The sequence below is a fragment of the Metopolophium dirhodum genome, chromosome 4 (genome assembly GCF_019925205.1).
Source record: "Metopolophium dirhodum isolate CAU chromosome 4, ASM1992520v1, whole genome shotgun sequence".
Taxonomy (NCBI): Eukaryota; Metazoa; Arthropoda; class Insecta; order Hemiptera; family Aphididae; genus Metopolophium; species Metopolophium dirhodum.
Window position 1 is genome coordinate 14,824,753 of NC_083563.1, and position 13,975 is coordinate 14,838,727.

The following is a 13,975-nucleotide window of genomic DNA, read 5'->3' on the forward strand; positions in this document are numbered from 1 at the left end:
GAAGGTAGCCATAGGTATAATATGCATTATTATCTGTGTGTGATGCGTATTATGTAATAGGTATAATGTATATACTAATATTATAATGAAAATTAATAATTACAGTTTTAATTTACTTACACATCGTCAGCTTACAAATGAATATAATTTTGAGCCGTCTCATTTCAATCTGAAACGAATAAAAAAAATAATTAATAAATCTAATTAGTACAAAGAAAAATTAATTTCATAAAACCATATGAGTAAGTAGGAAACTAAATTATATATATTTTTAATTAATTTATGTCATAAACTTATCAGAACCTAATTAAAATTAATAATACGTGCCAGATATATTTTACACACAGGGCGTTTCACCGAGAATGCGCATTACTCAATACTCTCCTTTGTCCTTATTTATGATACATTTAATTGAATTTTGATTTTTGGAATTTTTTAAGACTATATTTTCAAATACCATTTAAGGAATATTGCGTGGCTAACCTATAGTTATAAGTATGTAAAATACTTAAATACTACTCAGAAGTCCATTTAAAATTAAAATAGGTAAAAACAACGATAGAATTACTATAGAATATTGATAATATTCTTATGTATAAATTTGATGACAAGTCAATTTGCTATAATATCAAAACGCAAAATGACTGATTTAACACGCAAACTAACAGTTTTATAAAACTTTCATGTAAGAATATTATCATCCGTTTAGAACATCAGTTTTTTACAATAATTTAATTTGCTGGTTGTGAGCATTTTATTAGTTATGTAATTTGCTCATAAGCGAGTTATGAGCATTTTTAAATTAAAGTATTTTACATACCTACTCATAACTTGCTTGACAATTTAAATATCGTAAAATTCTTTGTACAAACATAGTTAATAATGTTCTTACATAGTTAAATAAACACATATTATCATAGATTCATATTATATGAAACTGTATAATACATTTAACAATTCAACATATTTTCACTTAATTAATGACTTATAGCACCAGCATGATATTTAAATTGCGTATTTATGATGCAGAGCAGATCTTTGTATGCAGAGGGAGGGGAGGGGGTATTATAATCAAAATAATATATTATATGTTGAAATTATATAGTAACCTTGCCTGACAACAAATATTGAAAAGATTGATATTGACATACTAGTTACTACCTACCTATGTGTATTACGAATTTATCGATTTACCTACCTAAGTCCTAAATCGATCGTAAATAAAATCAGTTTGCCTATCCAGTGTCCAATAGCCTCAGCCAATACCAATACGAAAACTAATTATGTACGTCGACGTAACTACGGTAATAACAGCCGTTGGTGTGACCGGTGTGTGGTTTTCCGGCAGTGAAAAATCACGAAGACTCTCTGTACACACAGCGGTTGGATACCTAGAGCTGTTTTTCGGCGCAGGACCTATACATTAGCTATGCCTGCACCTATAACGACAGTTGTAGTAATATCGCAACTACTTATATCATTATGTATACAAGACACGAATATTAAAATAATATTATATTGTAATGAGCAAAATAATTGATGGCTAATGACGCTAACAATGTCCAAAATCACAAAAACAAAAAAAAACAAATCTGTAACAAGCGCCTGTTTTAATCGACGTGGTCGGGAAACCTGTTTTTATTATTATCATAATATATAGGTACCTACGTGATTATTATTGCATTTGCAATATCGTATACTTGGGTGTGACCATTACAACCTTGACTGGTCTGACCACATATATATACGTATGTAGGTATGTATTTATATATTATAAGATAGCATACCTACGTATAATATATGCAGTATTATATAGGTAGGTACTATCGGAATCGAACGAGAGAATGAGCGACGGTGGTGACGGAGGAGAACGGACCGCAAAGAGACACACGACTGTGAAGAGAGTGAGTGAGATAGAGAGAGAAAGAGAGAGAGAAAAGACGATGACGGGGGAGAACAAAAAAAAAAAAAAACGCTACCAGTTTCCAGCGCGAGCACGGCAGCCCAAATATTGCCACATATTTTTATTTTTACAATACCACGGTTAGACCCGTCGTCTGCGCACGTGTGTTTGTGTGTGTGTGCAGCGTACGGTCGCGACTTTGATCTCGTTTTGTGAAACACGCGTGTATACACGTACACGAGTGCGCTATGCAGGCATTATATTATTATTGTTGTTGTTGTTGTTATTATTATTATTATATTATTTTCCTACACGCGTACATTGTATATGGCCGCTGCACCGTTATGGTCCGATGCGGAAAATTCGAACGGTTTTTCGCGAGTTATTATGAAATTGATGTCTATTGCGATAATTACTCCACGTCTATAATAATAGGCACATAATGTATTATTATATTGATATTATTGTGTACTTGTGTGTGTTATATCTGCGCAAACGGCGTTACAGATAATATGTACCTATATAATATGGCCAATATAGGTAGTGCACAATTGTAGTGTTTGCACGGCGAATAGGTATAGTGCGCTTGCGCATACAAAGGCCCCAAAACAAATCTCTAGTCGTTAAAAACGGGTCGACACCCGCCCGTAGCGAGCCCGGTGTGGCGTAGTTCGGAGATATAATGTTATTAATTATTATAATATTATTAAATTATTATGTTTTTTTTATTAAAACACTGCTTAAAAACTCCGTGTTTATACGACGTTACACACCGCTTACATTATGTTTAATATGTGAATAAAAATATGCAGCTGTCTGCAGTTTATGGGCGAGTGTATAATATTATCATGTACACGAACGTATACGATATGCATATGCGCATAATAGATATTATAATTTATAATAATAATAATAATATTATATTGTAATTTATAATAGTATCTTATATAATAAAATATATTATAATATCGTTGATGATGAATATTCGTGGAAAAATCCGTATGATATAATTTGCTGAAAACCTTCGGACGTAATATTCAAATATGTACACATAACTAACTATACACGAGGCGTTTATTATTATATTTTTAATGAACGCGTTAGTGAAAAGTCGTTTATTTTTTTCCTAAGAATAAGTCCACTTAGAGAACTCATTTATTCATATAGCTATCGAAAAGTTAAACAAAGAACGTCATTGAATAAAAAAATAATAATAAAACCAATTACGCATTTACGCGAGATTAATATACATTTTAAATTTTATACATAATATTATTACCCAATACAAATTATAAATACATGCTAAATAATAACATAGTGACATAGTATAAAAGTATCATTACCTATACAAAATGTTTTTGAAATTTATTCAGTAAAAACCTTAATGTGAATTGTTTATCTGTTATTAGCTAGTATTAGTCGTATATTTTGTTATAAATTATGAATTGTGATGAATTAATGGTTATTTCGTTTTAATCAGATCTCTTTCGAGTACCTAACATTCACAAATAATTTACTGGTTTATAATAATTTAACTATCTTTCAATATAGCATAGTGTAGTAAAGTATAGGAAATGTCTTTCATACTTTTTCCATAAACTTGATCATATTCATAGTATTTGTAAACAACAGAAACATAAGTAGGTATATCACTTTTTTGTTTTTAAATTACATCCTCATAAGTTATTAGTTATTGATTATTTTTAATAAATTAGAGATACACAAATTAGGCATTCATCAATTGAGCAAATAATATTTTAAGTATTTAAGTTGTCATTGATTAATTTGTTAACAATTAATATACCTAGTTTTCAACAATAACATGTGTTTGACATTTTTATTGTATGTATCACACATTCTCACTTAATTAGCTACCTAACAGTTCATATTAGCATTGACAGCACATAATTAATGTACTTTTTCATCGCAAAATAAATTTAATTGTTTACCTTCGTAAATGCGTACTAAATTTACAGACACCTTGTTATGTACTGTTTTAAATGTAGTATACAATTAATTTGAAGCAAATTATTTCAAATTAATTCATTAAACATAAAGTATAAGTACCAATACATGGCTGCTAACCTATACATGTCGATGTATGCACCATATCATACAAAATTAAAATAACTTCGTTTTCACTTCATAACTAAAACATTTTTGTAAAATAATAATTTATATATAGTAAAAAGTATGTGTGAATCTGACTAATATCATGATTTTATATTATAAATATAATAACTATTTAAGTGTTTTTTTTTTTTATTTACATACCGGAATCGTTGAATTATCTATAATGATTGATTCAAATATTCAATCTTCATTGTAATTACCAATTATCTTTCAATTTATGAATAGTTGATATGGAAGCATAATATACATTGTAATTTAATAATATTTGTTCACAGTTGATAGTTGTTATTTGATATCTACTGGCTACTAGATTCACCTAACTCAGGCTTACCTATGATTTGATTGCCATTAAAATACATTACTATATATTTAAAGCATCAAACGTACACCCGTCACCGTATAAACCATGATGCTATAATAAACCCCTATCGAGATGAAAAAATAATATTTTGATCAATGTGTCAGAATAGTCCAAACGATTTATGATCACCTATAAATGACCAAATGAAGCTTTCACATCTTCACACATTGACATTGTACGATGAGTAATAACCACTCGATAAGTTGTAAAAATACACTACCTATTTTTTTATTACTACATACGGAAGAGTCGTAAGTATAAAAGTAGGTAATGAAATAGTTTTTTTGGCCAAAAATAAAAACAATATTGTTATTTTCACATTTTCTGATCTATTTACCTGTATGACATAGTTGTTGATGAATCGTCGTCAATCTTAAATTATTTATAAGTTTATTCATTTAGAATTTTAGAACATAGGTATGTATTATAATATTTTACGGATATAAATAATACATTTATGACATTATTTAACTATTTAATAAACTCATTAACCATTTAGAAAAGAAAGTGAGAGCACTTTCAGTATTTAGGAGTTATACAAACACTGAACAGCATTCTTCACATCCTAAACATATTAATTACAATGTGTGCAATGCATAACATATGAGTTATTTATGTAAAATTATTATAAAACGATGATTCGTCATAATTAACCACGTGATGTGTATTTCTTTTATAATATAATGTTTTATCAGACAACAATTCCAAAAGATAAAAGAAATTAGTAATAATTTTATAAATCTATATCAGACATGATGGGTTTTCAAGCAAGTACCTACCATAAGTATATAGAATATACAAAATATATATGTATCGATATACATACATATTTTTTTATCAATGTTATAATAATATACGATAATAATTTTCACTTTTTGCCTTTCTGTCAGTTTCAACTATATATAGTTTCGTTATATTCATATTTTACTTTTTAATTTAAAACAAAAGACTTTCACATTTGGTTAATGGTATTTTAACTCATTTAAGTGACAAAATGTCATCAATTTTAAATGTTAATTCTATATTCTTAGATACAACCAGACACCAGTACTGTTTATAACAATTATTAATTTATAATATAGGTTTAACAATAACTGAACCTTATTCCTTATTCTAAGACTTCCAATATTCAATTTATTTAAATTTTAGTCGATAAATAGTAAATATCAACCGTAATATTGTGTTAGTAACGTTTTAATAATTATTAAATTTGTAATGAAAATTAAAATCTAAACTTCGTAAGTTATGTAGATAGGTACATACAATAGTATATTAATCTAGGTACTTAACTGAAATTAAAATCAATTTTTTAAATGTAGACTTACACAGTTTCACATAAACACATCATAAATGAAAAAAGTCAAAATTGGCTTTAGTAAAAACTATTATTTAATTAGTGGAAGGGAGGGGAGAGATGTTTATTTATATTACCTAATATAAAAAAAGACATTGTTAAAGACAATAGTTTAAAACATTTGACCATCGTAGCATTTATAAAAGTGTCTGTAGTGTGGGAGGTAAAGTTATACGCTAAAAAATGTATATATAGGTAGTATTGTAATAAGTCCTAAGTACCTAGGTACTTTAGTCTATAGTCTTATCTAATAAATAAATCTATATTGTATTGAACCAATTATTAAGCTACCTAGTATAAGAAAAATAAACCATCCTAAAATTAATCCCTATATTCTTTAATATTTTTTATTAATTATTATTTAACACGAGTATTGTATACATCAGTTATACCAACATAAATATGGGGTACTAAACTTTACCAACTTCTATATTAATCTGGTTTTTGAGAAATTACATTCCTTTGTTTATAATATTATGTGTATGATTCGAAACTGTACATATAATATATAATTTATATTCACAATAATATTGAATTGGAATAATAAAAAATTTCTTTTTTACGATTTGAGTCTGTAATTTAATCAATAAAAATAAAACTTTAGAAAAACGTTTTTGTTGGTTTGTATAGTTGATGAGAAATACAGTTAAACTAAACCATCACAGGTTTTTTTTATATAACAGCATGAGAAATTTTAGTGCACGAGTAAAATATATAGTTGTTGATGACCACAAACTTCACGAATCGATGAAGATTCTACAGAAATATGGTTACACTTTCACACACACGATTGTATATAATACACAGTACACACTAATATAAGTAGGTATATAACACCTGTTATATTTAGCACATTAAATCGTTATACCTATTCAAGATAAATTATAATAATATAATAATATATTATTGCAGTCTATAGAGATACCTAACTAAAATGTAGTTAATAAACTTTTAAATTTATATATTATACAATAAATATTAAATAACACTCATGCATAACAGTTATGCTAGATAAAATAAATTATTGTTACTTATTATACACTTGTAGACTTTAAGTTAAGTTATAGAATACCATAAACATGACAATTTTCTTCATCAACAAGAAATACCTATACTAATCATAAGTAATCACTTTTCATCCATTCGTTAAAGTCTCCAACAATAACAGAATTCGTGTTCTTTATAATATTATTACATTATTTTACTGAATAGGTATAGTGTAATAATGTAATGCATATTATAGTAGGTATATTTACTATAGTAGAATTAGTTAATAATAATTGTATTAAAAACATAAATATGTTCAAGAATTAAAATAAATTAAAACACGGGGGGACGAGGTGGCCGAGTGGTCTAACGCGACGGATTCGGCACAGCCGGTCCGAGTTCGATCCTCGACCACTGGGCGGCATTTTTCTCCGTGCAAGTCACGGTGTCCGGAGAACAAGTGCCGCCATCCCCCCACCCCGGGGCACGGCAGAAACCTACGGGTGCCCCATTAGAAATTCTGCCAAACACAACACACACGTGTACCAACCTACCCAATATAAAACCTACCAAACCTACCCAATATAAAACCTACAGTGCCCTCCCCACACCCAATGGCCTATGTTGCCGCGGGTTACCCAATAAAAAAAAAAAAAAAAAAAAAAAAAAAATTAAAACACTCGAGTTTTCTTACAAGACTATCTCCTTGGAATCGGATTTTTCACATTTAATTAATTTATTTGTTTATTCGTTTTTATATTTGATAATACTACCTCCTCTGTCTACAAAAAACGCTCATACCGTCATACTTATGTCCCGATGTAGAATCAATAATGAGTAATTCTTGTGTTACTACAGCATATTGATTTTCCACAACCATAATCCGATTTAAAAAATATATATATTTTCAAAAACATGTATGAACTCTGCAACAATTTAATATGTAAAGATATTGTAGGTATTGTGTTTAACTACTTTACGTAAGCCTATATAGTCAATAGTCAATAATTAATAATTATTGTTAAATAAAATTATATATAATGTGTGATATACATCAAGCATACACTATTTTATGTAAACGATAAAGTTGACGGTTTGGGGTGCAAGTATAGAAACGACAATATAGTTAGGAAACGATAGATCGATCCTATTCAAACGACGATAATAATATGACACAGCACTACAGCAGCAGACGAGTCAACAAATTGTATTGTTCGCACTCGATTTTTATTACATGTATATATATATATGTATGTATGTGGATAAGAAGTGCGGTGGCATTGAGAAAGTACCTAATATTGTTATTATTATATTTTTTTCAAACGAAAGTGGTATATATTATTATATATTTATATAAAATATACCTACATATATACCTATAATACGTACGTTGCCGCGAGATGATTACATCAGGAGTGCTGAACAATAGTGTTACGCGTCAGCTAAGCGTCAGCTATCACGCGTGCCATTCTGGTCTTGTATCGGAATGATTCCATATAGTTCGCGCTCGACGTGTGTGAGTATGTGTATATTATATACTGTACAGTAGATAGTGTGTGTACGGTATACTTGGTATAGTGGTGTACGTCTGTGTGTGTGTGTGCATTTATGTATAAGGACCAGAGGACGAAACTTTCACTGTGAACTGATTTTTTTTTCCTCTCTTTCCCCTCCCCCTTGTCAATATCGTATTATTTCTCTCTTATTTCCCTCTCTATCTTTCTATTCCTCTCCCTCTCTATCTCTAATTTTGTACACATCATAAAGATGACCGCGTAGGTACCTAAATTACAATAATATATACTGTGGAAATATTACGTGCACGTCATCGCATGTTCTACATCCAGAAAGATTATAAACATCGGGCCCATCTATCCATCCATCCATCTTTAACGACCATAGTCCAAACCACAATTTCTTTTAAGAGGAATCGTGCGCGTAACATGCGTAACACGTAATTAAACATTTGTTTACATAAAACGAATCGTTGTCGCTTAGGAGTTTGGATTTTAAAACGTGCTCGGTGTAATAATTATTGTTCCGATAAAATGTGCAACACGTGTGCATGCAGTGTTTAATAATACAAATAATATATACTACACTACTAAATTGCTAATGAGGTTCTTCAGGTTCTTGGATAGTATATATTATTGGTTTATCTATCGTAATCCAATACAAATATTTCGATCAATACATTTAAAAGTTTAGAACACTGAAATTCTGAAAATAAACGCACATTAGGTATAAAGGTTTAAGGTACAGTTTAAAATGTTCATAGCAGTTGATAAAATGTATGCATTACTACATGCGTCTGTGTATTAAAATATTAAATAATAAATATCATTGTTAGGTATGTCTTAGGTGTACCTATGTAATTGTATGAACTGTTGGTTACTTGATTATAATTATATACTAATTAATGACCCAATTATTAACATAATATTAATACGGTGAGTTTATGTTATATACAGTTACAAACACTTGTCTTAAATCTTTATTGTTGTTTGTAAAACGTGTTTTTATTTTAAAGACGTCGCGTTAAATAATATTGAAATTTGAAAGTGAAACAACTCTATGTACTCGACCAGATTGGTATTATTTTACATTTCCTCTTTAGTGTATATAATACAAGCCAAGGTTACGAAGAATTAGCTAACACCGGTAGGACTACATCAAAAACGTGCGAATAACATATGCTTTTGTTGAATCTTGAATGCATTCTATTTTGAGTGGTTTTCTCAATGTTCGTAGATATTAGTCATAAATATGTGTTTCAATAATAATGAAATGCAAAAAAAAATAGTAATTAAGTCATTGCAATATACTCTACAGTGATTAAAGTATAAACTTTTTTTTTTAAATTTATATAGATTTATCACATTACAAAAGAATAAATATATTTTTTATAATAATGAATAGAGTTTAAGAGTGTAAGAGGGTTTTCCTAGTTCTTACACCATAATATAATTAAATGCAGGATACAGGTATTATACATACAGTTTTTCTTCGATAATACAGTTATTTTAAGTCTGGTTTTTGGAATTTTTAAATATAGTTAGGCACTTTTTTTATTGAACAAAATTTAGTAGAATATTTACAAATTATTTGCAATGGGTAATTTTGATATAAAATTATTGACGAAAAGGGGAAGTCACTCATTGACGGTAACTCCGAAATATAGGTACTTAAACACCATGAAAATAAATATACAGGTTAATTCACAAATCATGCTCACCCTCATTGTATCCATTAATAATGAATTTATTCAAATTATGATTTTTGGAATTTTTTTAGTACGCTTAATCAAAGTCGATTTTTTCAAATTCTTAAGATTTTTATACTTAAGGAGAATCTTGTGGAGATACAAACTTCTGTTTTCAAATGAGAACCCTCCTTTTCTTTTTTAAATTATTTAGTATTTTAAATTATAATTTTTCAGAAAATGTTGACATATCAGAATCAAGATTCGAGTACGAGTAGTTTTTGTGTTATATAACTTTGTGTAAGAACAATAGGTCCATGATTATGGGTTTGTATACGATATGGTGATGAGGGGGGGGGATATGTTGATTTAAAAATGTTAGTGATTAATATTAATCTATCAACGTTAATAATTTGTAAAAATGACCCAAGTAAAATAAAATTTAAAGCTAGATCCAATATCACATAAGATATTAATATATTTTTAATTTTTGTAAAAACTGTTTTTAAGGAATATTGTCCTTAGTAAAAATATTTTATTAACTGAGAAACTACTAGTTAAATTTTGAATTAGGGAGATCAACATTTCAAAAATAATTTATAGTAAAAAGGGCGGGGGAGGGGGGGGTCTCATTTAAAAAACAGAAAATGGTTCTAAAAGTATATTAAAAAAATTCCAAAAATCAGAATTTGAATAAATACATTATTAAAGGATAAAATGAGGGTGAGCATGCTTTGTGAATCACTCCGTATATTTTTTAAAGTCCCGTAAATATTTTTTGATAAATCTATAAATATATATTTTTTATTAAAATAATTTATAAATAAACAAGTATATTCGACCAACATCTGTCAGTGGTTTATAAAATCCAAAACAGCAAAAAATTAACTTCTCATTATGATATATAACCCGTGTTTTAATAATATATCAAAGCGAATAGTGTATACGGCCTAATTTTACGGCCTCATTACATAAGGATTAGTAATGTTTCAAGGATGGTTATCATTTTATCAATAAACATATGTGATGGGTCACTTATTATAGACATAGGTATCTAACATTTTAGTAAAACTGAATAGGTAATATTTAAATAATATTATACGATGTTCAGAAGTCCATAAAAATATTGTCATTAACTAAAATTGTTTTTATTTTTAAAGCTATGCCAGATTAATAGAGAAGAGCACCATCGATAAAACACATTAATGTCACTTCTACTATATATAATATCATGTATTCTACTAAACAAGATCTAGAGAAAATGATCCAAGCGAGTCACGCGCGTTTGAAGGCGGCTACGCAGTTATCCGGTCTACCCATTGTGCTTCCGACCGTAGACGGATCTGATGAGTGATGATATATTTTTTCTCTCCTCTTTTCATATCCAGAATGATGGTTTAAGGTTATATAACTATTATAACCGATTTGATGGCCAGTACTATAACTGCAGCCATTTCCATCAATACAATATGCAAGATGCAACGACACAAAGTATAAAATAAACACAGACGATGTATATATCGTATCAAAAACATTACATCATACCGGTAATATAAGTACAGGATTCTAATTCAGATCAAGGATACAGTTTTATTTTTTTATGCCACACCTAGAAGGCCACTATGCCATTATATTATGTAGGTACGTAAAAATTTCGTCGAACTCGGGACCGTGTGTGATCATAATATCAATATCGTTCATATAAGGCATGGCGTGGTGCTTTCGTGTGAATAAAGCAAATAAACATTATATATTATGTGAGTATATTTTATTACCAAAACAATTACACGTGTAGTTTTATTTGCTGAATTGCGTGTAAAAATAAAGGACTTAAGTATAGCGTAATTGAATAAATTACCTATTATTCAATAAAAAATAACAGTAATTCTCGTACAATCAAAAATTAAAAATTAAATAAAACAAGGATCTAAATAATTATAAAAGCATTGTAATAATATTTTGCTTACTGTGCCTAACAAAAAAGCTTATTATTTATATCATTGAACAAAACTAGATTATAATACCTATAGACTTTTACATTGCCATTTCCAGTAAATGTTTCTAAGAATACGGCAAAGATCAATTTATTCCTCAATTATTGCTACATCCATGGAATTACTAATAAGTAATAATATTGCATAGCTCTGTACTAACTGCGGTGGTCCACGTGTCCATACGTTATTGTGACGCTCGCACTCGGCGAAATGTTTTATAAAGAATCTGCAATCTGTATTAGTTGTTATAGTTCGACGATGTATCCCATTTAAAAATGGAAATAAAATTATTTTTTTTAAATGCTACAGCAACTTACACCGGTGCGGAAATAGTAAATGTACACGATGTGTGCGATTCGACGACCGATGGGTACGATGTGTAACGCACTCTGATTAGGTTTGGCGGACACGGCCGTGGCGGTCGAAAGCGTAAAATCATAGCGTGTGAGGCACGACTGCTGCGCAGCTATATAATCGTTAATAAATTCAGATTGAAATTCTTAAAACATACGGTTAACGTGGTTTTCCCAGACCGATTATGAACACCGGTAGAATGGTCTCTGACGATCACAATATAGGTATCCTCGGTGGGTAAGGTTGATCGCCGGCCTTCGACCCGATTGTAACATAGCGAGTCATTGTGAATCGTACATCGACAAATTATGACGCATGGAGATCCTCATTACTTAAATATACTAGTATAAGATTTTAAGATTTTCAAATTTAACAAAATATTCAACTATTGTCCTTTGGAATCAAGCATTGCTTGACATTTACAATCACAGGCTATAACTAACCCGTTTTGAAAAAAAACGACGGACAGTCCAAAGTCTGAACAACAGACGACGATTCCAGAAACCCTTCCAAGTTCCAAGCAGCCCCAATCTTCCTCGAGGAGGAATCTCATATCATTCCTGTTATCGGCCAGAACGGAAAATTCAACCGCATTCTGTATAATCATGTGGGCGTGTGGCATATTATATACGAAGGAGACAAATTCAGAGACATACGTGGGAAAGCGTGAAGATGAGTAGCTGGTTTAAGCGGGTAAATTGTAAATCATTATACTTTTTTTCTTCTACGGCTCTATGTACCTAGGTTAGGTTAGGTATATAATATCTACTATTCTATTCCACCGGCATCGCACGAGTAGGTATACAACCAATGTTATAGTGCATGGTTTGCGATCAAGAAGTCAAGGCCCGGGATTTTAGTTCAGACGTAGAGACACTTGCACATGATTTTGCTTTCATTACACGTTATATGTAAAATTCGTGAGTATAGGCGCCAAACCGAATCTGTACGAGGAAAATATAATTATATGGGTACTATAAATCGGTGATCAACTGTAAGACCGGCAGCTTGTTTTACAACGAAGCGCTAATTAACAATACCTGTTTTCAACTATAAATTACATAGAATATCGATATTATTAAATTTAATAATAATATTATGATAAACCAGCAAACAAATATAATGGTAGGTAGTCAAAATTCAAGAATGTTGACACCAAAAACATCACTGAACGTTATAATAGTACATATTATTATAATATATTATATTCTTTTAAACCTAGTTCATTCTCAATTTATAATTTTTCTCATACTCTCATATCGTAATTCAAACCAACATTATGGCGTTAATCTCATATCTATGGATAATATGGTCATTTGGACCTATGTTCAGATGGTAATTAATATTGCACTTAGTATTAACAATGATTGTTTAATATCCAAAAAAAAATTATTTTTGTTTAATACATTTTTCACTAAAATATTAAATACTAGTTTGAAAAATCTTCACGGTTACCTAAATATTTATTAATTAGGTACATGTCTTGTTATGTATAGTACCTCGCAAGTCGCAATTTACGAAAGGTATATGCTTTTAAATCACTATTCATGACATAAATATTTTAAAAAAGGTAAAATATTATTTATCAGAATTTAAAGTGTTAATACTGGCTAGTTAGAAAAATATACATAGAAAGTAAAAGTTGTAACGATTGCTAATAAATAGGTCACCAAAAAAAACGAGCTCA

At 29.5% G+C, this 13,975-nt stretch overlaps 1 protein-coding gene across 2 annotated transcripts in view; it reads right to left on the minus strand.

The window, feature by feature from the left end:
* The window catches only part of LOC132942836 (ataxin-2 homolog), a 35,734-nt gene that overhangs the window by 13,767 nt on the left and 7,992 nt on the right, over window positions 1-13,975 (minus strand). Inside the window, exons 1-2 of one of the 2 annotated variants that reach the window (XM_061011492.1) lie at window positions 8,128-8,144; window positions 121-169 (exon numbers count right to left, since the gene is read on the minus strand). In XM_061011492.1, coding sequence (XP_060867475.1) covers window positions 121-163 — 43 coding nt within the window. In that variant the 5' untranslated portion in view covers window positions 164-169; window positions 8,128-8,144. Of the gene's footprint in view, window positions 1-120; window positions 170-8,127; window positions 8,145-13,975 lie in introns of those variants that run through there. The other variant, XM_061011491.1, reaches the window with a different exon arrangement.